Genomic DNA, 25,721 nt, shown 5'->3' with positions numbered 1-25,721 from the left:
TGGGCAACTGGGTGACAGTGAGGCAGCGTAGTCATGGGTCAAAACACCGCTCTTCTGTTCCGATCAAAACATTAAACAGGTTCTCCCCACCCAGTGATGCACCCACTTAGAAACCTGATGAAAGTGCTCTAGTTATTGGTGATTCTATTGTACGGAGCGTGAATATAGAGACACCAGCCACCATAGTCAAATGTTTACCGGGAGCCAGAGCACCTGACATCTTGGCAAATTTAAAAGTGCTGGCTAATGCTAAACGTAAATACAGTAAGATTGTTATTCATGCCGGCGCTAATGATGTTCGACTTCACCAGTCGGAGATCACTAAAAATAACATTCAAGAGGTGTGTGAACTTGCAAGCACGATGTCAGACACTGTAATATGCTCTGGTCCCCTCCATGCTTACCGGGGTGACGAGATGCATAGCAGATTGTCATCACTCAATGGCTGGAGGTCTAAGTGGTGCCCACAGAATAACATAGATTTCATAGACAATTGGACGAGCTTTTGGGGCAGACCTGACCTGTTGTAAAGAGATGGTCTTCATCCCTCCTGGGGTGGCGCCACTCTTCTCTCTAGAAATATGGCAAATAGTCTTAGTGTTTATACTTGACTAACTGGGGCCCAGGTCAGGAAGCAGACAGACTGGCTAAACCGACCTTCTGCTAGCTGCCTCACGTCACAGAGGTCAGCTAATTCTCAGCACATAGAGACTCTTTCACCTAGATATCACACTATAGAGACTGTGTCTGTTCCCCGAACTAGAAAATACAAAAAACGTCCAAACCAAGTTAAGATTAACAATTTAATTGAGGTTCAACAAATAAAAAACAGATGCAATATGGATAAACAAATGATAAAGCTTGGCTTATTGAATATCAGATCCCTTTCTACGAAAACTCTTTTTGTAAATAATATGATCACTGATCATGATATGGATGTGCTCTGTTTGACAGAAACCTGGCTAAAACCTGATGATTACATTATTTTAAATGAGTCCACCCCCAAAGATTACTGTTATAAACATGAGCTGCGTCTAAAAGGCAAAGGGGGAGGTGTTGCTTCAATTTATAACAACGTTTTCAGGATTTCTCAGAGGGCAGGCTTCAGGTATAACTCGTTTGAAGTAATGGTGCTTCATATAACATTATCCAGAGAAACAAATGTTAATGATAAATCCCCTGTTATGTTTGTACTGGCTACTGTATAGAGGCCACCAGGGCACCATACAGACTTTATTAAAGAGTTTGGTGATTTACATCCGAGTTAGTTCTGGCTGCAGATAAAGTTTTAATAGTTGGTGATTTTAATATCCATGTTGATAATGAAAAAGATGCATTGGTATAAGCATTTATAGACATTCTGAACTCTATTGGGGTCAGACAACACGTTTCAGGACCTACTCATTGTCGAAATCATACTCTAGATTTAATACTGTCACATGGAATTGATGTTGATAGTGTTGAAATTATGCAGCCAAGTGATGATATCTCAGATCATTATTTAGTTTTGTGCAAACTTCATATAGCCAAAATTGTAAATTCTACTTCTTGTTACAAGTATGGAAGAACCATCACTTCTACCACAAAAGACTGCTTTTTAAGTTATCTTCCTGATGTATCCAAATTCCTTAGCATATCCAAAACCTCAGAACAACTTGATGATGTAACTTAAACTATGTACGCTCTTTTCTAGCACTTTAAATAAAGTTGCTTCTCTACGCTTCAGGAAGGTTAAGGAAAACAGTTTGACACCATGGTATAATGAGCATACTCGCACCCTAAAGAGAGCAGCCCGAAAAATGGAGTGCAGCTTGTGGAAAACAAAACTAGAGGTATTTCGTTTCTTGCTTGGCTGGAAAGTAACCTATCCTACAGAAAAGCATTAAAAACTGCTAGATCCGATTACTTTTCTTCTCTTTCAGAAGAAAAAAAACATAACCCACGGTATTTATTCAATACAGTGGTTAAATTAACAAAAAATAAAGCCTCAACAAGTGTTGACATTACCCAACACCACAGTAGTAATGACTTTATGAACTACTTTACTTCTAAAATCGATACTATTAGAGATAAACCGGAACCGGGAACACTTCACACAACACCCTATGTACTTGCTACATCATTAGAAGAATGGCATCTACGCTAATATTTGTCTGTTTCTCTCTTATTCCGAGGTCACCGTAGCCACCAGATCCAGTCTGTATCCAGATCAGAGGGTCACTGCAGTCACCCGGATCCAGTACGTATCCAGACCAGATGGAGGATCAGCACCTAGAAAGGACCTCTACTGCCCTGAAAGACAGCGTAGACCAGGACAACTAGAGCCCCAGATACAGATCCCCTGTAAAGACCTTGTCTCAGAAGACCTCCAGGACAAGACCACAGGAAACGGATGATTCTTCTGCATCTGACTTTGCTGCAGCCTGGAATTGAACTACTGGTTTCGTCTGGTCAGAAGAGAACTGGCCCTCCCAACTGAGCCTGGTTTCTCCCAAGGTTTTTTTCTCCATTCTGTCACCGATGGAGTTTCGGTTCCTTTCTGCTGTTGCCTCTGGCTTGCTTAGTTGGGGTCACTTCATCTACAGCGATATCGTTGACTTGATTGCATATTAATGCACAGACACTATTTAACTGAACAGAGATGACATCACTGAAATCAATGATGAACTGCCTTTAACTGTCATTTTGCATTATTGACACACTGTTTTCCTAATGAATGTTGTTCAGTTGCTTTGACGCAATGTATTTTGTTTAAAGCGCTATATAAATAAAGGTGACTTGACTTGACTTAATGTGAGTGGGCTCCCTGTTGAGCTCTGGAAAGCATTCTGGGGTGGACTCTGGAGAGCATTCTGGGGTGGACTCTTGGATCTGGTCAGAGGCTAGAGCCATCTCTTGATCCTGGTCAGGAACCAGTTGAGTCCTCTGCACAATGTGAATTTGCTGCAGTCTGGAGTTGAACTGCTGGTTTCATCTGGCCAAATGAGAACTGGCCCCCCAACTGAGCCTTGTTTCTCCCAAGGGTTTTTCTCCATTTTGTCACCGATGGAGTTTTGGTTCCTTACCGCTGTCGCCTCTGGCTTGCTTAATTTGGGACACTTTATTTCCAGTGCCGTTGACTTGATTGCACATATATTATTTAAACTGAGCTGGATGATGACATCAGTGAATTAAATGATGAACGGCCTATAACTGAAAAATTTGTGTTTACCATTGTCATTTTACATTATTGACACTCTATTTTCCTAATTAATGCTGTACAGTTGCTTTAAAACAAACTGTATTGTTAAAAGTACTATAAATATAGGTGAAATAAAGGTGACTTAACTTGACTTTACTAGAGCCATCTCTCAACTCAGGTCAGGGGCTAGAGAAGCAACGATCAGAAGGTGAGTAATGTGCAGATGTAAAGGTTTCAGATCTCTTAGCTGATGGTAACAGATGATTGTCTATTGCAGGTGATCCTGAAAAGTGAAGGAGTGGTGGAGAACGGGAGCAGTGTAGCGAAGGAGCATCTAAGGTTGAGTAAACACAAGTAAGTAGCAAGGTAAGGAGTTAGGCTTAGTCCAGAAATGCAAACTGTAGACCAGCCGATGAGGCAGTATGTAAGGTGCGGTGGTATAGAGAGCTTAACGAGCTGAAGCGGTGTGCGCAATCTGTGCCGGGGTGATTTGGATCTGTAGTGCGCTGGGGCTGATGACATTGGTGAATTAGAGTCCCTGCCAGTGCTGACAGGCATGTAGCTAGGCTGATCTTTGCGGTTTAGTTCGCTACTAAGAAGGCTTAGTACTGGCTTAGTTTACTGTGCTCTAGGTAGTTTGCTAGGGCATTATTAGGGGATTTTAAGGTGATCTTAGGTCTCTGCATATGGCTCTAGCTCCTCCTTCTGTATACTTAAGTCAGCATGGATTCCAAATTAATAAATTAGCTCAAATTAAAATGACACTGTAAGGGAAAGTTTTACTAAGTTTACATCATGTGTGATTTTTAAAACCAGTACAATTCATTGAACATACTGTACTTCTACCTCCCATTTCTTTTCTGTCAAAAATAGACATTGAACTACCAATGTCTATATTTATTTATTTATTTATTAACATATCTTTATTGCGAGGATGATTTCTTTGACATCTTTATCGCTAACCAGGCATAGTTTGTTTAAAAGCCAGGACACACCATGCTGTCTTCAAAGACCTAGCACGAATGAAAGCTAACAGTGTTGTCGCCACGCATCAGCAATGCCTGGTCCAAAAAGCTGCGTTTGTACACACTGCACAAATACAGTCAAGTGCAAACTAACAAATGCATTCTGTGCCTGCATGAGAGGAATTAGGTGTCTATATCAACAGCTATAAATAGTATATATTCATCATTCAAAAGGAGAAACCGAAACAAGGATATATAAGATAGACACAGTTATACGAAATGTAAACAAAGCAGTGCTTGCTTTCCATTCTGAATATAATTTTTCAATTTTCATTATTTTAAGCACCTCATGTTATTATTAAAATATGTGCATATCTTTAAGACCTGCTTTTTTGTATTCTCTGTTTTATTTTTATTTATTATACAATTAACAAAAACAAAAAAGGCATTTAACACTATCTTGCTCTATTTTTTTTCTATTCTATCCATTTTATATTTATTATACAAAAAAAACTGAGACTTTTCATATCACTTGCAGATCATTTCTCTTTTGTTGATTTTGATTGCTTTCATTGTCCTCATTTTTAAATCGCTTTGGATTAAAAAGTGTCTGCTAAATAACTAAATGTAAATGCATTTTTGTAAAAAGAATTTTGAGATTCCTGAGCAAATATACACTGTTTTCAAAAATTTTCATGGATAAATATTTAAATATTATTTGCATGTTGTCATCACAGACCAATTATAGTTTGAAAGTATTTACTAGCTGGAGTGAATTTTACCAGAAAATTCACTTTGGTGAGATGCTCTGAACTACTGAAACAAACTTCAAATGAGCTTTGTTTTTCCAGATTTATTTCAAAACCTGACTGTTCTTCAATTTTGCTTTAAATAAATCTGGGCCTTTAGTTTAAGAAGAGATGCTAAAGAGAGATATCTAGGCAGAGATGCTAAAGAGAGTTCTTGTTTTGTCATTGTGAGTGACAGTAGCAGAGTGGTGGAGTTTGTGGGATTTGTGTGACTTTTCCTAATTTTTTCATCACAGAATAAGGCAAAAACATATATATTTTATAGTTTCTATAATAAACAACATCAGTTGGCACTGCATTAGGCGTGACCCCGAATAGTCGACGAATCGATGCTTTGATTCGAGGAGCCTGATTCGACTACAAATCTAACAGTCGAATATTCGCGAGGTGTTATTGATTATGCTATTTTGACTATATGGGGAGCTCAAATGTCTGATTTCACACAGAACTACCGGTTTTATCCCAATAAGTTAATATACAGCCTATTATGATAAAGCTGTAGGAATCTGAAAAGAAAGAAACTTCAAATTAATATTTTAAAGTGCGTAAATAAATCCAACCACCCCTATAGATTTATGTTTCACTTTCCATAATCCGCGACCGACAGAGGAGCTTCTTGGCGACAGGGATTTAAAACTTTACCAAGATTCAAACACAAGACTGACACAGGAAGAGACTGGATTTTTTCGAACAGGTAGGGCACAAGTGATTTCAAAACATTTCAGCTGGTGTATATATTTGTGGATATATTATTTCCCTGATATAAGATGCATTTGGTTTTGAGTCAAGCGCTTCATTGTAGTACTACGGTGATATCTCTTCAGCGCACAGCGCGAGCAGGTCAAACTACAATGCAGAATATGAATAACTATGACTGGGAATGTTATATACATACTATTAAAATGAGAAGACCATTATAGTAAAATGCTATTAATTTTTACAGTTTAGCTGCCGTGTTTTTGCACATTGTTTTGTGAAGAACCCGTCCACAAAAGGAGTTCGCATTCAGAGCCCCGCAGATATGTTCATGTGCATGTGGGCCCTTTTTGCAAATAGCCTTGCAATTGTATAGCTGTAGTCGAACAGAACCATTTTTAATGGTCTAATAGACAAGAGACTGTAGGTTACACCTCCCTTGTGCTCAACGTCTCTTGCTGTGTAGGTCTCTATGCAGCAATCAACTGAGCTGTTATCTCATTCTTGGACAGGGTGAGCAACACAGATGGCTTGAGTAATTCTACACCCTTCACAGCTCTTAAAAAAATGCTAATGCTCTGTGGCAGCCTCATGTGCCAATCCATTAGCATATAAAGATAACTGTCTCATTTTAACTTGTCAACATTTAACCTTAACTGAAAATTCAATTTAGTCTACACGGCTATGAAAGAGTAACCTCTTAGTAGTAACAATTCCCTTGTTTCTATAAATGAGCATTAGCCTGATTAAATGGCAGGTCTACCTCACATCCCAGGCAAGAGATATCAGTGACAGACCCTAAAGACCTCCAGTGTCCCTCACTGTAAGAAAGGTTCACAAACAGCCCCGTCAGACCAAATTACACAGCAGACAGATCCAAAATCTCTAGACATTTTAAAAAAGCCATTTACTGCTGAAGTTCAGGGAACAATGGCGTAACATGAATCCACTTTATACCGTGTCCGTACGGCTGGATGACATGGCATTAAAGTTTGATGAAACTGAAGCGGATCGGTGGGAAAGCCTGGGTCATAAGTGTGTGTAAGTCTTGGCACTTAACAAAGAGAGATATGGATCTGAAACAGTGCCAAAATGTCTGGTCTCACATACACAGACAAGATCACACAGTCAGCCACACGATCAGTATCTTTACTGACAAATAACTATCATGTACAATTACAGGGCATGACCTATATAATATTCCAAGCTAATTCACTGTATTAGTCTGACAAAGAAGTTCTAACAAGACAGACTTGTATTTTCTTAAAGTATTCTTAACAAATTAAGTACACTTTCAGAATAATCCAAATGATCCAACAGTGTACAAAACAACTGCATACAGAATGAAAGTAGCATAAATACTGTAATTCTCTGATTTTCTTTTACATGTTATTGATAATTGAGCTGGAAGATGCAAAGAGTGTGTGTGATGCAAGGGGAATGAAAGTAGTGCTAGTAGCGGGTATGCTACGACTGACCAATCTGAATCAGGTATTCCAGGGAACAGGTTCTTGCTTATATAATTTTGACTTTGTGACACTGGCCTAATGTTTTGACCTGCTTTACCTTTAATTGGTTAGGAACTAGGAATCAAAGTGAATATACCTGAGCTGGATTGACATTTATGTGAACTTATTGCATGACACATGCATGCACATTACCTGCTGAGGCACCTCTCAAATAAATTTTCCTGATTTAATAATCTCATAATAGCTCATCTGTCATCACCTTACATTTTTTCAAGTACTCCTTTTAATCTACGATTACATGAGATGAAACATAATGGATCTCCAAAACAAAACAACAAAACCAGAGGGAGGACCTCAAATAAAGACCTGCACTCCACAACTGTGTGAAAAAGAAAGAATCTAGGAAATAGCAACACTCTCGAATCCAATCTTTCAACCATTTCATCAGCATGAGCTGTTTCTCTCTCAGATCTACAGCAAATAGTATGTCAATTGAGCTATACTTGTCTCATCCCATCTTTCTTTGCAAAAAAGAAGTTCATGAAAAACTGCCATTAGTATAAATATTTTAAAATAAAAGTAAGTATATTTTCAGTCTTCATTTTATGAACTTATCAGAGGTTATGCATATTTAAAAATATCAAAACTTGCAAAGTTACTTGTTATTTGTACTTGTAAATAATCTTTTAACAATCAGTTGGATACATTTTGCCTGACAATTGTAAAAAATAGTAAACTGTTTATAATTTGAAGCAGTGTGTAAATTCATTTACTTTGAAATAAGTTCTTTCTTTATTTATTTAAATCATGGCCTTTTATAGTTTATTAATCATTACTTTTATGATAACAGGGCCATATTATAACCTGTAATTGTACTTTTATTGACTGTGAAAAATTAAACAGTATTTCGAAGACAATATAAGTAAATATACAAATTGTAAAGAGATGTTCCCAAATCTTAATTTCACCTAATATGTTTTTATTTAAACACAATTAACATGAAATTAAGTCCCCGGAGAACTTGCACTAAACACATTTAGTTTGCACTTAAGTATATTCCCAAGTAATTTAAAAAAGCTGTCGCATCTAAACAAATCAGATCCTGATTTCAAACAAATAGGATTACAGGGTTAATCAAATGAATCTATTTCGAAGTGTCAGTTGATAATGGAGGAGGACACCTCTGGCATCTCTAAACCCAATCCTTATTTCAGACTCACTTTTTTTGATGGTCAAGTGATGAAGTTCAAAGACGGTGAGTTCTTCTATATCTGTTCTCTGTGTCTCTAAGATATACAGACTAATAACAGACTAATCTTGCAATGCCTCAGGTACATTCCAAATTGAATACTAAACCACTATGTTTTGTAGCATAAACAGTGATAGTTCAAAATGAAAATTGCAAGTGCACTTCAAATACCTAGATGATATGCTTATTTAAACAAACTGTTATATTCTGGATACTTTGTGTACTCTATGTTTGCAGCTTTCATGAAGAGACTTAATAGTTGTATTGTGTGAGCTTTGTTCCTGCTGGTACAACTAATTTTGTTATATTACACTTTGGTTGCATTGGCGCAACATCAAATTTGCTTAGCTCTCTTTGATTATGTGCTGCCATTTTTGTTGCATATGAGAAATATGAACATAACAAGAGCCACATTGCAACAGCCATTTTTCAGCTTGGGCTAATAATAAGCTTAGCAGCAGGTGTGATTATGAACTGATCGCAATGTATGTTGCATTAAATGTTAAATGAGTAAATTAATAAAGGGACATAATAATGACAGCACAATATAAATACTACAGTTATATTTACAGATTTAAATGCCACTTCTGCGGTGGGGATCGATGGATCTTGTTGACACTGATTTAACTTGATCTGGAGACAAAACTATAGTTTCTTTTATTCCAACTGAGTTTCTTGATTAAATATCAGTATTTGACATAAAAGATGATGCATCTAATAGGCATAAATAATATACTGTAAAAGAAATCTGTGACATTTACGGTAAACTGCCGGCAGCTGTGGTTGCCAGAGTTTCACCGTTGAAAATATGGTAGCAACATTTGAGGTTTTACAGACTTAACTTAAATTCACAATAAAATAAAAAAACACATTTAATTAACTGATGTAATGTTAATAAACCAGCATATTAAAGTAATAATATTTGTCTTGAACCATTGTAGTACTAATAACCACCAAAAACAGGTGGTGATGAAAAAGTCACATGATGAATCAAAGCTCATCACAAACAGCTCTTCCACAAGCTGAGATATATATATAGGTGCACAGTGTTACTCACAGAAACACTAAACACCAAAATGGTAACACACATGATATTGAAATAATGCAATAAACATTAATTTAACAACTTTAGATGTAAGATAAAACCCTAATGTACACAACTGATAAGAAAAAAACTATTAAGAAACATGTTATTTCAACGAAAAAACATAAAATATGAAGTGTCGTGCAGGGAGTTCAGTGAGTGTCAATTGACATTTTTTTACTGTAACTTATACAAAAAAAAATTCTTTTTCACTTCCAAAAACCATGATTTTAACAGTATTTTACTGTAAAATTACATTATATGTAATCACAGTTATTCACCGTATATAGTATGGAAACTTACTGATAACCAATTAACAGGTTTTTACTGTTAAGATCACAATCATTTTTTACAGTGTATGCATAAAAAAAGGTAAAAATGGCTGCTGATATCAATTTAAGGAGGCAAATATCGTCCCTTAATGGAAAAGTGCAGTATTGCAGTGGCCTCTATAGTTTGGTACCAATTCCACCCTGTGGAACAGTATGTCCTTCTGACAATAATATGCACTCTTTACTCTTACAGTATCTGTCCTGTTGCTGCTGTTAGAGGCAGGCTGCTATTAATGCTTTCATTACATGACATACTTGAGGCTCTTAATTGAATAAGGTAATGCATAAATTCTCCACGCACATTAGCTAACGAAGGTCAAGGAGAAAAGTGTATAAAATTCCTTCAACTATCTAGAGTGTAATGCAGAATTTTAATGGTCACATCAATAAGATAATTAAAAACGCAAGCATTATGATGCAGACCTTGCTTCGTTGATGAAGCAAAACTAGTAAATTACAAAGCATATTTCTCTCAACTCTACAATTCCTTATGAAAAAGTACACTTTAGACTATTCAGACTATTTCAGAGTTTTTGAGCCATATATAATTTTATATAAATAAAAATTTATATAAAAAAGCAAACCTTTAATAAACAAAAACTCCAGAAACTCTATTTTGAAAGTTTTGACTTCAGTCAATAATAGGGAGTTATCATGCTTTTCACTTTAGGATACTGATCAAATAATCATGATCATAATTGGTAAATCCTTTTGAAGGGTTTGGTAATACTTGCATCATTACTAGTTGGTTACCATGACCCTCACTTTAGAATTATTAATAAATTATGCATTATTCACATTAATTATGAACCTGTGTGTAGTACCTCTTAGTAGTTCACCAGGAGATTACTGATTAGCTAATAGTGAACTTCCACTTTCAGCTGAATGCTATTACTTCCAAATTAATTAATTTCTTGTTCGTTAATGGTAGTAACTAAAATGCTAAAAGTCTATTAGTGAAGTGACATTCAGCCAAGTATGGTGACCCATACTCAGAATTTGTGCTCTGCATTTAACCCATCCAAAGTGTACACACACAGAGCAGTGAACACACACACACACACACACTGTGAGCACACACCCGGAGCAGTGGGCAGCCATTTATGCTGCGGCGCCCGGGGAGCAGTTGGGGGTTCAATGCCTTGCTCAAGGGCACCTAAGTCGTGGTATTGAAGGTTTTTTATTAGTCATTTGTACCTGTGTAGTTATTGATTTATGATGGCACTATCCTGAAGTGTTACCAAGACTTTTTATATGGTGAGCTTTTGTTATTGTGTTTGACCACCACACCACCAGACACATGCATTTATGGTTATTAATATATCTTAATGTCATTTCTACTGAAACATGTTTGCCATGCATTAGTAATTATACATTTATAATGAAGAAGAAATTTGTACAGTAACCATATATTAGCTTTACATGTAATTTTGACACAATAATTAAATAATTAATAATTAAAATTTAATCCGCCATCAGATGTGTAATCTGTTTTATATGAAGGACAGGAACACTTTTTGTAAGCGAAGTGGTCCTCCGCGCCACAAGGATGCGCTGTTTTATTTCAAATCAAAGCTAAATACACGTAGAAACAGCACATCCTTGTAGCGTGGATGACACAGAAGAGCATACGCAGCACAGTGATATGGAGTGCCAAAGAGGATACCGTTGACAAAGGAATTATTGAATAAAGTCGTTATTTTTTTCTTCGCCTAGCAAAAGTGTTTCCTTCACTTCATATAACCCAGATTGCACGTCTGATGGCAGATAGAGTATTCTGAAGATGACCTTTCATACCTTTTATGGACCTTGACACTGTTATTTACTTGGCAGTATATGGGACAGTCTCAAGCTTTCAGGTTTTTATCCAAAATATCTTAAATTGTGTTCCGAAGACAAACAGAGGGGGTAAGTGATTAATGCTAAAATTTTCATTTTAGGGTGGAGTATCCCTTTAAAGTGTGGCCAGAAAAATTATATTATCTGCAAGTAATTTGCAACTACAAGTTTACATTCAATACAATTAAGCACATTCCTGTTTAATAAGAGATTAGAAAAGCATTTGATTATGTTTTGTCAATGCATTACAAAATTATCTGAAAACATGGAAATAAAGGTACTTTTCAAGGTAATATTTAATTCAAAGTAGTTTGAAAGTAGGGATCTAAAAAAATCCTCACAATTATCATATGGCCTTGTAGTCATAAAAGCAATGATTAATAAACTGCAAAGGATGTGATTTAATTGAATAAATATGGAACCTGCAGTTTCAAAGTGAATGAGCTGTGCTCTCTTCTGTCCTATAGACACACATACAATGTTGTCAGTATGTGCTCAATCCACACAAACTACAGAAGGTATGTTTTGATTTAAAACCGCAGTATGGTTTGCCTATGACTTGCACTGTAAACACAACACACATCCAGGTAACAGAAAAGGAATAGACGCCAGCGATTCATCCTCAATTGAAAGTCATCTTAATCTCTCAAAGTTTTTGAAAACTTATGAGGGCCAGCAAGTTTAAAGCAAGAGAAAGACAGAGGACACATGTCAGAAAGATGCCAATGTCAAAAAGGATTACAGGATTCAAAGCAGTCAAAGCAACCAGACCGAAGCAAGTCTGGCACCTTTACTTGGCTTAGCTTGAGATGTGTCTTTTCTGTATGCATATGCATACACGTATGCTCAGCCATATGTTTTATCACTATGTTACCAATTTAAATCAGATCTCCAACCCAATATCAAACAAAGCGTGCTCATGGCAAATGATGCAAATGAGCAGAAGAGAGCCACATGCATCAGCTGTGTCTTTGGGCTCACAATCTTGGCATTATGTGTGTGAATCACCAGGCACAGAATTAGAAATCACACACATTATGAGGCAAGAGTAGTTAAAAGTAATTAAAATATAATTGACACAATTTGCCTCAAACAGTTTACAGCAAGAACACTTATATACTGAAAAAAATAATAATAATTGAATTTACAATTTGTTTAAGGTAAGTGGTTGTATTATTTTTATTTCTTTTTTTTAGCTACATTTAAATAAACATTTATTTGACTTTCAACATTTTCCAACTTTTTTTATTATTAAAATGTAGCTAAAACAAACTTTTTGCAACCACTTACCTTAAAACATTTAGTCAATTCACTGAATAGTTTTTTGTGAGCGGTCAAAATGACAAAAATGCACATCCCTGTTTTAAGAAAGACATTTACAGTATATTGAAAAGACATGCTGCATAGTGTGCAGTGTTTCATAAAACATAAGTATATGGTATATTTAACACTTCCGTTATTTATTTATAATTTATTCAAAACAGAAACCTTGGAGAGTGACATTAAATCTTATTGTCTATATATTCGCTGCAGACTTCAAATCTAGTGCATTATGTACAGTAGTAGTGTGTCTGTGAAATTCAAGTGTGGTTATACATTTCTGTGTTTTTGTGAGTTTATATCCAGAGCACACCAGTGTCCAAATGCAGCAAATTAAGTTTCCCATGTCAGACACACATTCATACATGGCACAATTACCTTTTTTTCTTTGACAGCAGTGAAGCATGGCTCTTCATATACACTTGCAACGTGTGTGTGGTTCTGACACTTTTTTTCCCCATGATGAAAACAGTTTATATATATATATATATATATATATATATATATATATATATATATATATATATAGAGAGAGAGAGAGAGAGAGAGAGAGAGAGAGAGAGAGAGAGAGAGACAGACAGACAGACGGATAGATTAAAATGTAAAAATGCAGTGTTTTCTATATGGGTTTAAGGACAGGGTTACAGGATACAGTTAGTACAGTATGAGATCATTTTGACTATTGAAAGACACCCTAAAACATAAAAACCCAACATATTTTAGACCCTGTGGCTATAGTGCACCCTTGACTCGCCTATTATTCCATGAAGTTCATCCTCAGAACAAGTTCCTTACATTGGCGCAGTGCCCAGAGGGACGTATACCGTATATGACACTAAAAGATCCTATAATCCTTATTTTAATCCTTTGAAGCTATTAATGTCACCCATTCATAGGCAATATGGCCTAGATATGCTATTTATCTTCTCCTTCTATCTTGTCACATGGCAGAGAATGAGTGTGAATATGGATGTAGTCTTATAAGTCTAATAAGGCTTACATTAATAATTGTAAAAAAGTAATTAAGAAATATTTTGATAAATCTATATCTACTGATTATCTGGTTGTCCTATTGAAGCATCCTGGGTAGCCAGTCCATCTCAAGGTCAAGTCATCTTTATTTTTGTAGATGTCAGTACTGTCATCTTAAAAAAAGGGGTGTGAATCTTCACTGGTTTAACCATTCAATTCAAATAGGATTATCATTATCAACTCAATATCACTATGCATCACATTCTCAATTTTCAATATTACTTCAAATATCAAAATTATTATTTTTTTAACATATATTTGATATTGAATTTATTTCGTGCAAAATTAAAAAAAAAATATAAAAAATATTTATAATTAAGAAATTATAAAAAATATATTTTTTATAATATTATATTATAAAAATATAATATAAATATAATATCAAATACAAAAAAACAATTGCTTATTTAGAATAAGTGCTCTATACAGACAATAGCAAGTTTTTTTTTTTTTTAGCATTATTGCTGTTTGATTAATACTGATGAGAGAATCGCGATGCATTGGAGAATCGATTTCTTTCACCTTTACTACAGTATAAAAGCTACTGTAGGTTAACTGAGATTTGATGAAGGAACCTTCGACTCAGTTGGAATCCTTTCATGTCAAGTGTGATAAATCGTTACAGTTTTATAGGCATCACCTTCTTTGATTTTAGGTTACTATTTGTTTAGACCCTATTCCATCTAAGCTCCTAAAACAGGTGGATCCAGAAGTCATAGATCCTCTTCATTAGAAGAATGGCATCTACGCTAATATTAGTCTGGTTCTCTCTTATTCCAAGGTCACCGTAGCCACCAGATCCAGTCTGTATCCAGATCAGAGGGTCACTGCAGTCACCCGGATCCAGTACGTATCCAGACCAGATGGTGGATCAGCACCTAGAAAGAACCTCTACATCCCTGAAAGACAGCGGAGACCAGGACAACTAGAGCCCCAGATACAGATCCCATTTTGTTATTTTTAGTGATAAAATTTTTAGTGATTTTTTTTTGCATTTTTTTATTTTTAGTGATAAAAAGTGTTGTTTTTTTTTTGCATATTTTTGTGTTTTGCTTTGGTACTGAAACTGGTACCGAGAAACGTGAATTTTCACTGGTATCAGTACCGAATACTGAAATTTTGGTACCGTGACAACACTATCTTGTTACATTATAATCCTCCACGTCCTCTGTGTTCTCAAAACTCAGGCAATTTGATAATACCTAGAATATCAAAATCAACTGTGGGCGGCAGATCCTTTTCCTATTTGGTGCCTTAACTCTGGAATAACCTACCTAACATTGTTCGGGAGGCAGACACACTCTTGCAGTTTAAATCTAGATTAAAGACCCATCTCTTTAACCTGTTTTACACATAACACACTAATACGCTTCTAATATCCAAATCCGTTAAAGGATTTTTAGGCTGCATTAATTAGGTAAACCGGAACCGGAAACACTTCCCAAAACACCCTATGTACTTGCTACATCATTAGAAGAATGGCATCTACGCTAATATTTGTCTGTTTCTCTCTTATTCTGAGGTCACCGTAGCCACCAGATCCAGTCTGTGTCCAGATCAGAGGGTCACTGCAGTCACCCGGATCCAGTACGTATCCAGACCAGATGGTGGATCAGCACCTAGAAAGGACCTCTACTGCCCTGAAAGACAGCGGAGACCAGGACAACTAGAGCCCCAGATACAGATCCCCTGTAAAGACCTTGTCTCAGAGGAGCACCAGGACAAGACCACAGGAAACAGATGATTCTTCTGCACAATCTGACTTTGCTGCAGCCTGGAATTGAACTACTGGTTTCGTCTGGTCAGAGGAGAACTGGCCCCCCAACTGAGCCTGGTTTCTCCCAAGGTTTTTTTCTCCATTCTGTCACCGATGGAGTTTCGGTTCCTTGCCGCTGTCGCCTCTGGCTTGCTTAGTTGGGGACACTTTATATAGAGCGATATCGTTGACTTGATTGCAAATGATTGCACAGATACCATTTAAACTGAACTGAGATGATGACATCACTCAATTCATTGATGAACTGCCTATACCAGTCATTTTGCATTATTGACACACTGTTTTCTTAATTAATGTTGTTCAGTTGCTTGACACAATCTTTTTATTTAAAGCGCTATATAAATAAAGGTGACTTGACACCATTTTTAGTCATGAATAGAATATGCACTGCATGTATTTAAGCCTCTATTTTAAGCTGCTGTGTGAAAAGGACATTTTGAGATTCACACCTGTCATTCCCAATCACTGACTCTGATTGTGTGAATGTAGAATATGTGAGTATGAGATATCTGCAAGAATCCCTGAAACCCAAATTAATCCCCCAAACTGGCAGACAACATTAAAGAATATCATTTAGCTTAGGTTGAAATTCTACAGCAATCACTGAAAATAATTCAACACAAATGTGTTTGAACCTTATTTTGTTTAGAAGGCAGACCTGGGGCCAGGGGACTAGAATGTACAGGGGAGAAAACCTGAATATTTATTGAATGGCTTCCATTTGGTGGGATGAAGGGATGAATAGCATGTTTACCTTGCAGCCTTCACAGGCACTGACACCATAGTGGTACCCCGAGGACTTGTCCTGGCAGACGAAGCAGGGTTTGTAGACACGAGGAGGGGGTAGAGGTGATGGAGGACTGGGGACCAATTCCTCTGAACTGGTGCTCTGAGTCTCAATGGCTGTAGGGGCAGAAAGAGATGAGAAACATAACTGATGATGATTGAGATGAAAACTCCAGTTTGAGAAAATCAACTGACTTCAGATGAACTTAAGACTTGTGAGCAGTTGTCTTGAGACTTGATTTAGCTGTGAAAAGCATTGAATACATACAATGAAAACAGCAGGAATTCAAACAAGAAAAGAGCTCAACCTCTATGTAACCAATACCTGTTTGTCTTTTGGGTGTACAGTATAGCAAGTATGTAAATGCTAAATTTATTGTAGGCATAGAGTTGACTAGGATCTGAAAAAAAGCCTGGAGACCTGGTTTAAAGACCTCAAAAAACTTTAGTCTAATATACATCCAAGTAAAAGTAGTCCAAGTAAAAACCCAATAAGCAACATCAACCTGACTGCTTTCTAAGGCAGCATGCTAACTTAAATAATTATGCTTAAACTTCTAAAGTAAATAATTATAATATTAATAAAAAAGGCCACTTAAGTGCACTTAAGAGTAGGCTACATTTTCAAGACTGTCTCTGAATACACTTAAGCATTCTTTACCTAGTGAAATTACCTGAACTGCCTGATTATAATTTTAACTTTGGTGTTATATGTTGATATTAGATTTAAAGTAGTTTTAAATGTAATTAATTGCAACTTAATCATTACATTAATGTGTAATAACAAAAATACATACTTAAACATGCATTTTTCAAAATAAATGACATGGAAGTACATTTTAGTTTAACATAAATGTCTGCCGAATGCTTGATAATACAATAAATTAAATACATATATTTAAATGTTTATTTTAATTCATACCAATTTATTTGTTATTGTTTGCAGCACATGCAAAAAAAAAATATTCAGACTTATTCGTGTTGTTTAGATTGTATTTTGCAACCTTATATTTTGACTCACCTAAGATAAAAGTAAAATTAAATTGTAAATAAAAAATAAGTAAAAATAAAAATAAAAAAAAAATTCAGCTAAATTGCATTTAATATGAATTTGTTTTAAGTGTTATATTTTAATTCAATTTTCATTTAAATGCCTGAAAACATTATGTTAAATTTGCACTGAAATATATGCCTTAGTATTTCTGTAATAAAATAGTAGTTAAGGTATGCTAAAGTGTACTTCTTTCACAAGGGTAGATTCATAAGCTTTGAGCATCTTGAGTTAACCACACACCAGCAGTCCATGTAATCAGTATTAATGGATCAGCCGGCAGTGTCAGTAGTCATGTACAGTGTTAGACTACATGCAGATCTGCTGATCAGATTACAGCACTTCACCACAGTCAAACCAGTTAACTCTGTTATCTCATACACTTGCTTCTAGTTCTATCCATCAGAAATTATATTTTCTCCTACATGTTTCTAACCCAAATTGGCCCAATTCAAAATAATTCCCTCAAAAAATAAATTCCTTAGGACAGACATCTGTGATGTATCTCAATATTTTTCAGCCTTCTGACAATATCTGGTAGAAAACTTAATATCCATGTATTTGCTCAGAAATGGGGATTCAATAGCCTGAGCTGAATTTCAAAAGACACAGTGAAGAGTCTTGCACCGTTAACACAATACCTGTATTACATTTTTTTTAATTATTATTAGCATAGCTCAAAATATAATCACATACATTTGCAAAATTAAGCTTAGCAAAAAATAAGGGGTCAAAATACATTTTGAGTGTGCTATAGAAACAATATATGCTAAGTATTTCTACTAAAACATTTTAATAAATATATAGAAACTAAACAATATAGGAAAAATACCCCCCCCCCCCCACCACCACAATAATTCAAAAGCAACAAAATCATTGCAAATACAATTTAAGTATTTAATATATTGTCCAGCCGTAGCTGACAGCTATGTTTCTGAATTATTAAAGTTGGTTTATAGGACAAGAAATACTGATTTCAATCTGTCGTAACTTGATGGAGTCATAGCTCATGGTTGATAGCCACAAATCAAGCACCAGGCTTTTAAACAGCGATCTGTCTCTATGATACAAAACAACAAGTCTTGCTCAAATTGATTTTTTAACACACTTCTGAGCACATCAGTTTAGTAAACAACATTACTGAGGACAAACGACTGTCTTATTTGAGAGAGTATCAGGATAAAGAGACTACGTTTATTGTCAGTTGTTGGGATTGATTCCTGAAGCAAAGAATGCCATGTTGTGCAGTTGTGTTTGTGTGTGCAGAATAACAAGGGTATGCTGTTAAAGCTGAACTAGCCTCAGGCTTAAGATGGTTAATTTTCTGAAAGACCTTGACCAGGTACCTGTTTGCATTTAATTCTGCAATTTAGGGGTATAAGGCTCTTTTATTTTAAAATGCATTTAGTACACAGAGCCATACATCAAGTTATGCAATATCGCGTTCATAATTGCAGATGAGTCACATTTGATTATGAACACGATATTGCGTAGCTTGTCAACGTAAGTGTTTTTATTAATGCCATTAATGTTTTTGTTTATTCAGCGTATAGCACTAGTTTACTAAATGAATGTAACAAGGCAAAGATGAATGCAATCTTGGAAGTTAAAATGTAAGGGAAATGTCTCTTTGGAATTTATGAGGACAATGTGATATGTTTGTTCATGTTCTTGTTTATGATGAAATTTTATTTTATGGTTGTAGGCCTAATTAATTTATAGCATTCACAAGATGACCCGTTGAATTCATTTTGGAAGCGATGACTGGTTGAGTGTATTTTTAGTCCAGTGCCTGTATAGAAGATTACACTGACCAAGTTCAGAACCTGTCATATGTATCAACTTACTACTGTATGTTGTGTATTTTCAACAGTTTCACTATGAAAAATTACTTTTATATATAAATTAGTCATGGATTTACTGCATTTTGGGAAAAAGATTATAAAAATGTATAATAAATCTTTGAAAATATAAGTTATTGGAACCTAAAGATGCTATGTGAAAGTTTGAAACAGAAAACAGTGGTTTTCTTCTTGCCACTTTCTTGGTAAAGAAAAGACATTTTTACTCAAATGAATCAAAATGGATTTACTGTGTTTTGGAACCAAAGTCTTCATATATATATGCTGCCAATACAATATATTACAAAATTTAAACTAATTAATCACACCCTTTTTCTGTGATTAATCATGATTAATTGTACACTTTATGAAATTAAACATAGATCATTTATCTTGTTTCAAATGTTTATTTTGTCATCATTTGCTATATCCAGCAAAGTAAAGCAAAGGCTGATTCTCTAAATTCAAAATCAATTTAGATGTCTTTTCAAAAAAGAACTCCAAAACTCCAAAAGGAAACTCCAAAAAGACACCAAAGAACCAAATGATGAGCCCATATAAGCACATATGAAAGAAAGAAAAAAATGCTAAAAAAAAGTCAGAATTGTATAGTATAGTGCAACAGCAAAGAGTTTTTTTTTTTTTACATTTTAGAGAAGTCAAGTTGCGATACAGAACAGGACAACATGGAGATGCCAAAAAAAAACCTAAACCAGCTGCCAGCTTACTGCATATATCTACTACAGTACATGGATCCATTCAGAACAACTAAACACAGCAACATACACGACAAATCAAAACAATATCGTGAATGTGTGTGGAAACAACACAAATGTATGGAAATATCTGTGCCTGTGCATAAATACAATGTGTGATCAGCATTATTATAACCGACTCATGCTTACTGCACGACTCCTGTACACCACCGCAGTCGTCTTTACCTTGATTGCAGTCTTCATCCATGAAAGCTTTACTAGTGAGTAAGATTATGCAATTGAGAAACCATAATTTGCATCTTATCTGGCCATACAGCGGTGGGATGTTTTGACAATCCGTTCAGTCTGTACTTTACACAGCGCGATGTGTGAGGGCTCATGTTCTTCAGAGACAAACACAGAATATGACAGAGCTCATGTTTAAAAGTCAAACACACTGAAATAAATAATACACTTAAAACACAACACGAGTTTTCTCTGCAATCTGATGTAATCAGCCTGGTTTCCTTTATATTATCGCTGTTTTATATTAGCAGTGTTCGTCTGATGGAGAACCTCACCTGATCTCTCAACACCAGCTTCATAGCAAAGAAAGCTCAGCAGCATCTTTACTTTTTTACACAGCCTGAAGAAAGCACATCTCCCACCCCCCATCCTCACCACATTTTACCGAGGGACTGTAGAGAGCATTCTGAGCAGCTGCATCATTAAATGTTTTTGGGAATTGCACCATCACAGATCTCAAGATCCTGCAGCGGATTGTGAGGACAGCTGAAAAAAAAAAAAAAAAAAAAAAAAAAAAATATATATATATATATATATATATATATATATATATATATATATATATATATAGTAATGTCCCAGGCTGTTGCACTGTTTCATTCAGGCATGCACAGACACACACACACACACTTTATGTAGTCTGCACTTTGTTTTATGTTCAACTTTTACTTTATTCTTCTTTCCAGTTTTAGTATTATGTTAGATTATTTAAGATAATTTAATTATGTATAGACTTTTGCACAGTTCAATATGAGTTTTGTAGTTAATGTTGTCTTGTGTAGCACCATGGTCCTGGAGAAATGCTGTTTCGTTTCCCTGTGTACAAGCTGTATAGAGCTGAAATTATAATAAAGCCTCTCTGACTCTGTTTTGAATAGATTTTTATAATACATTTGCTTACTGGATCATTGGACTGAAAACTTTCCCAGAGTTTAGCAGCTTAAAATGGTCTCATCTCAAGCAGAAAAGCAAAATTGGGTTAAAGGGTTAAATAGAAATTGTGCTTCATCAATTTTCCGTTAATTGCGTTAAATATTTGAACGCGCTGAGGATTTTTAAATTAATAACATGCGTTAAAACGTTAACATTGACGTATTATATGACTGTGTATATTTATTATGTATATATAAATACAAACAAATGCATGTATATATTTAAAACACATACTGTTTATTTAATGTAAAATACAATCATATAAATATTTCAATGTATATACATGTAAATATGTTCTAAATATATATTGTATGTGTGTATTTATACATGATAAATAAACAGAACACAAAACATATAGTTTGTAAAAATTAAATATATTTTGGATGTGATTAATCACGATTAATCATTTGAATTATATTATGTTTATGGTGTATGTTTCCCCACTTAATGACCAATAGCTTTACTGAAGTCAGATAACATCTTACTGTTCTAAATTTCTACATCTGCTGTATTTTTTAGCTATTTTAAGTATTCAACAAACATAAAAGGCTAAATAGAATAAAATAAAAATAGTTCATATGACTTAAATTTAAAGGTAATTAGTTGTAATTACGTCATTAATGACTCTCATGTCGTTCCAAACACCTAAGACCTCCGTTCATCTTCTGAACACAGTTTAAGATATTTTAGATTTAGTCCCAGAGCTCTCTGTCCCTCCATTGAGAATGTATGTACAGTATACTGTCCATGTCCAAAAAGGTAATAAAAACATCATCAAAGTAGTCCATGTGACATCAGAGGGTCAGTTAGAATTGGTTGAAGCATCAAAAATACATTTTGGTCCAAAAATATCAAAAACTACGACTTCATTCAGCATTGTCTTCTCTTCCGTGTCTGTTGTGTGAGAGAGTTCAAAACACTGCAGTGTAGTGATGTCGGGTTCGCAAATGAATCATTCGATTTAACCGGATCTTCTTGAACCAGTTCACCAAATCGAACTGAAATGTTTGAAACGGTTTGTGTCTCCAATACGCATTAATCCACAAATGACTTAAGCTGTTAACTTTTTTTAATTGGCTGACACTCCCTCTGAGTTAAAATAAACCAATATCCCGGAGTAATTCATTTACTCAAACACTACACTGACTGAACTGCTGTGAAGAGAGAACTGAAGATGAACACCGAGCAGAGCCAGATAACGAACAAAAGATTGACTCATTCTTGATTCAAGAACCAGTTGCATCGGTTTTCAGATCAGTAGTATTAATGGGAGGTTTGGTTCTTTTCCGCGAACCAGTTCTTTTGGACAGTTCGATTCAATAAACCGGTTGAAAAAAACGGTTCACCGGTTCTTTTGCGCTCGACGTAATGGCGTCATTACAATGGCTCATAACATTAGCACAGAATCAGTTCAGAATCATTCACCAAAAGAATCAGTTCGGTTCAGGCGCTCTGTGTGTCAGTTCATTCACGCATGCATAGTATCATCAGCTCCTTGGTTCTTGAATCAGACGCGTCTGACAAAAACGGTTCTCGGTTCAGTGTACTGGTGATCCGAAAACTGATGCAACCGGTTCTTGACTCGAGAACGAGTAAATCTTTCGTTCGTTATCTGGCTCGGCTCGGTGTTCATCTTCAGTTTTCTCTTCACAGCAGTTCAGTCAATGTACTGTTTGAGTAAATGAATTACTCCAGGATATTGGTTTATTTTAACTCAGAGGGAGTGTCAGCCAAGTTAAAAGAGTTAACAGCTTAAGTCATTTGTGGATTAATGCTTATTGGAGACGCGAACTGTTTCAAACGATTCAGTTCGAATCTGGTGAACTGGTTCAAGAAGAACCGGTTAAATTGAATGATTCGTTCGCGAACCGGATATCAATAAACTGCAGTGTTTTGAACGAGCTCACAACAGAGCCGAAAGAGAAGATAATGCTGAATAAAGTCGTAGTTTTTGTTATTTTTGGACCAAAATGTATTTTCGAGGCTTCAACAGATTCTAACTGACCCTCTGATGTCACATGGACTACTTTGATGATGTTTTTCTTACCTTTCTGGACATGGACAGTAGACCGTGCATACAGTTTCAATGGAGGGATAGAAAGCTGTCGGACTAAATCTAAAATATCTTAAACTGTGTTCAGAAGATGAACGGGTCTTTACTGGTTTGATATTAATGACATAATTTTCATTTTTGGGTGAACTAACCCTTTAATTAACACATGGGAGGAAATCTACCCCATCAAATTGAGTGAATTTATGTGATGGCTTTCTAAGTTCAAGCCCTTATATATATGCAGCTGAAAATTCAGAATACTCAACACATGAGAAGGAGGCAATGAATCTACTTTTAAACTTGTAGTTCTTCCATCTATCATGACACACCAGGAGCCCTATTTTAATGATCTAAGAGTACGGTCTAAAGCGCACAGCGCAGGTCCACTCAGGGTGTGTCCGAAGCCACTTTTGCTAGTTTAACAGGGGAAAACAGTCATCTCACCTGGGAGCATGGTCTAAATGGGTTGTCCCTGTTCTATTAATGAGTAATGGGTATTTTTTGTGATTAACGTGCCATAAACCAATCAGAGTCTCATCTCCCATTCACTTTAAGAACCATTTTAGAAGCTAATGAGCTTGTTGCTCAACATTCAAATACTTGGCTAGTGCTTGCTGAAGCAGTTGCAATGCGCTTCAGAAACCCTCCACCTTCCCCAGCTCCACATGTGTAGATCTTCTATGGGATGATTTTATGTGTGGTATATATGGGGTTTATTTCATATATGTCATATTTGCAGCAGCAGTACTTCTTACACACTTACAGCAGCATGTCTGAAGATGTATTGTTAGTAGCAAGTCTCAGTACTTGCTCTGCAGAAGCAGCAGCACAGCAGATCTTTTCTGGCAAGACCAAACACATTCAATTCCTGAAATTAAAATGTACACTGTTTGCTTTGTTAGCACACATTGCTAGTCTTAAGGTGAACAATTTATCCATGCAAGTTAATCAATCTAAAAACAAACAAACAAAAAAGTTTGTGTTGGTAATCTTTATTCAAAATCTGAACATTTACTTCTGCTCTGGAATGGCATCCCATCTCTTTTGGTTTTGGACTTTTGATACAAGAAATCCATTATTCTACATTATAACATCAAACTCAATAAATAATAATAATAATAATAATAATAAGGTTTATTTATTTTTTTACCAGAAATGGACCAGACAGCAATCAGAACTCCAGCAGTCTGGATGAGCCAGAAGTCCAGATAAATAAGATAGATAAATCCGGCTACAGTCACTATTTAAGCACACATTGATTGTGTACAGCTGAAGTCTCTCTCTAAGTGCTTGATCTGGTCATTTGGAAAAATGACATGGAATTTGTGTTCTGCATTCAACCCATCCAAGTGCACACATACAGCAGTGAACAAACACACACCCAAAGCAGTGGGCAGCCAATGCTGCAGCACCCAGGGAGCAGGTGGGGGCTTGATGCCTTGCTCAAGGGTTTCACCTCAGTTGTGGTATGGAGGGTGGAAAGATCACTGGATAGTCACTCCCCCATGAAAATTCCTACCAGACCTGAGACTCGAACCCATGATTTTCAGGTTTACAAGTCCAACTCTCTATACATTAGGCCATCACTGTCCCAAATCACAGTTACACTGGTGAGTCACTGGTAGTATCCAAGTCAGTGCTTGCGATATTTGCTAATCTGCTTTAATCTCTGAAGACTACGGTGCCCGTAAAGAGACATGTTCGGTTTAGTTTTTTTCATGGCCACGTCATATTCACTAATGGGAAAGTGATATTATGTTGTGGCCACAAGATCATTTCGTCAAGGTAACGGCATCCTTATGTCATGGCATTGAGATGCTATGTTGAGGGAAGGACATCCATTTCTCGTGGCCATGACTTGTTATGTTAAGGGAAAGACATATTTTTCTCGTGTCCACTAGTTTAATGCGTAACCAAACCTGTGTGACCACAGAAATTTGGGATTAACAGATGGATTCATTAATATTTTACATGAATTAAGAAATTATTATATTATTTATTTTATTTTATTAATATATTAAATTATTATATTAACCATAGGCCTTGGCTACCGAACTGTATTATATGCGATAGTCAGCATTCAAATGAAGTTTATCATGAAAACATAAAGTTGTCAGGCATTTATTTACAAAATGGTAGGCTAGCAAATGCTAGAATAATTATACAAAACGTTAACTAAGCGATACACAAATTGAAAAAGGAAATAAACATATATAACAATAAATAGAAAGATATAGCCCTAATAAGTTAATGTAATAATAATAATATACAAATAAATTAATATCTCGAGGCCACAACATATT

General features: G+C 35.6%; 1 protein-coding gene across 2 annotated transcripts in view; it reads right to left on the bottom strand.

Moving 5' to 3' along the window:
* The window catches only part of LOC132145700 (retinoic acid receptor beta-like), a 266,819-nt gene that overhangs the window by 66,415 nt on the left and 174,683 nt on the right, over positions 1–25,721 (bottom strand). For both annotated transcript variants that reach the window (XM_059556909.1, XM_059556911.1), the window contains one exon: positions 16,508–16,656. In XM_059556909.1, the coding sequence (XP_059412892.1) occupies positions 16,508–16,656 (149 nt within the window). The remainder of the gene's footprint in view (positions 1–16,507; positions 16,657–25,721) is intronic.

Source organism: Carassius carassius, chromosome 8 (genome assembly GCF_963082965.1).
Source record: "Carassius carassius chromosome 8, fCarCar2.1, whole genome shotgun sequence".
In the NCBI taxonomy this organism is placed as follows: domain Eukaryota; kingdom Metazoa; phylum Chordata; class Actinopteri; order Cypriniformes; family Cyprinidae; genus Carassius; species Carassius carassius.
The sequence above is the reverse complement of the archived record's forward strand: the minus strand, read 5'-3'. Positions and strand labels throughout refer to the sequence as shown.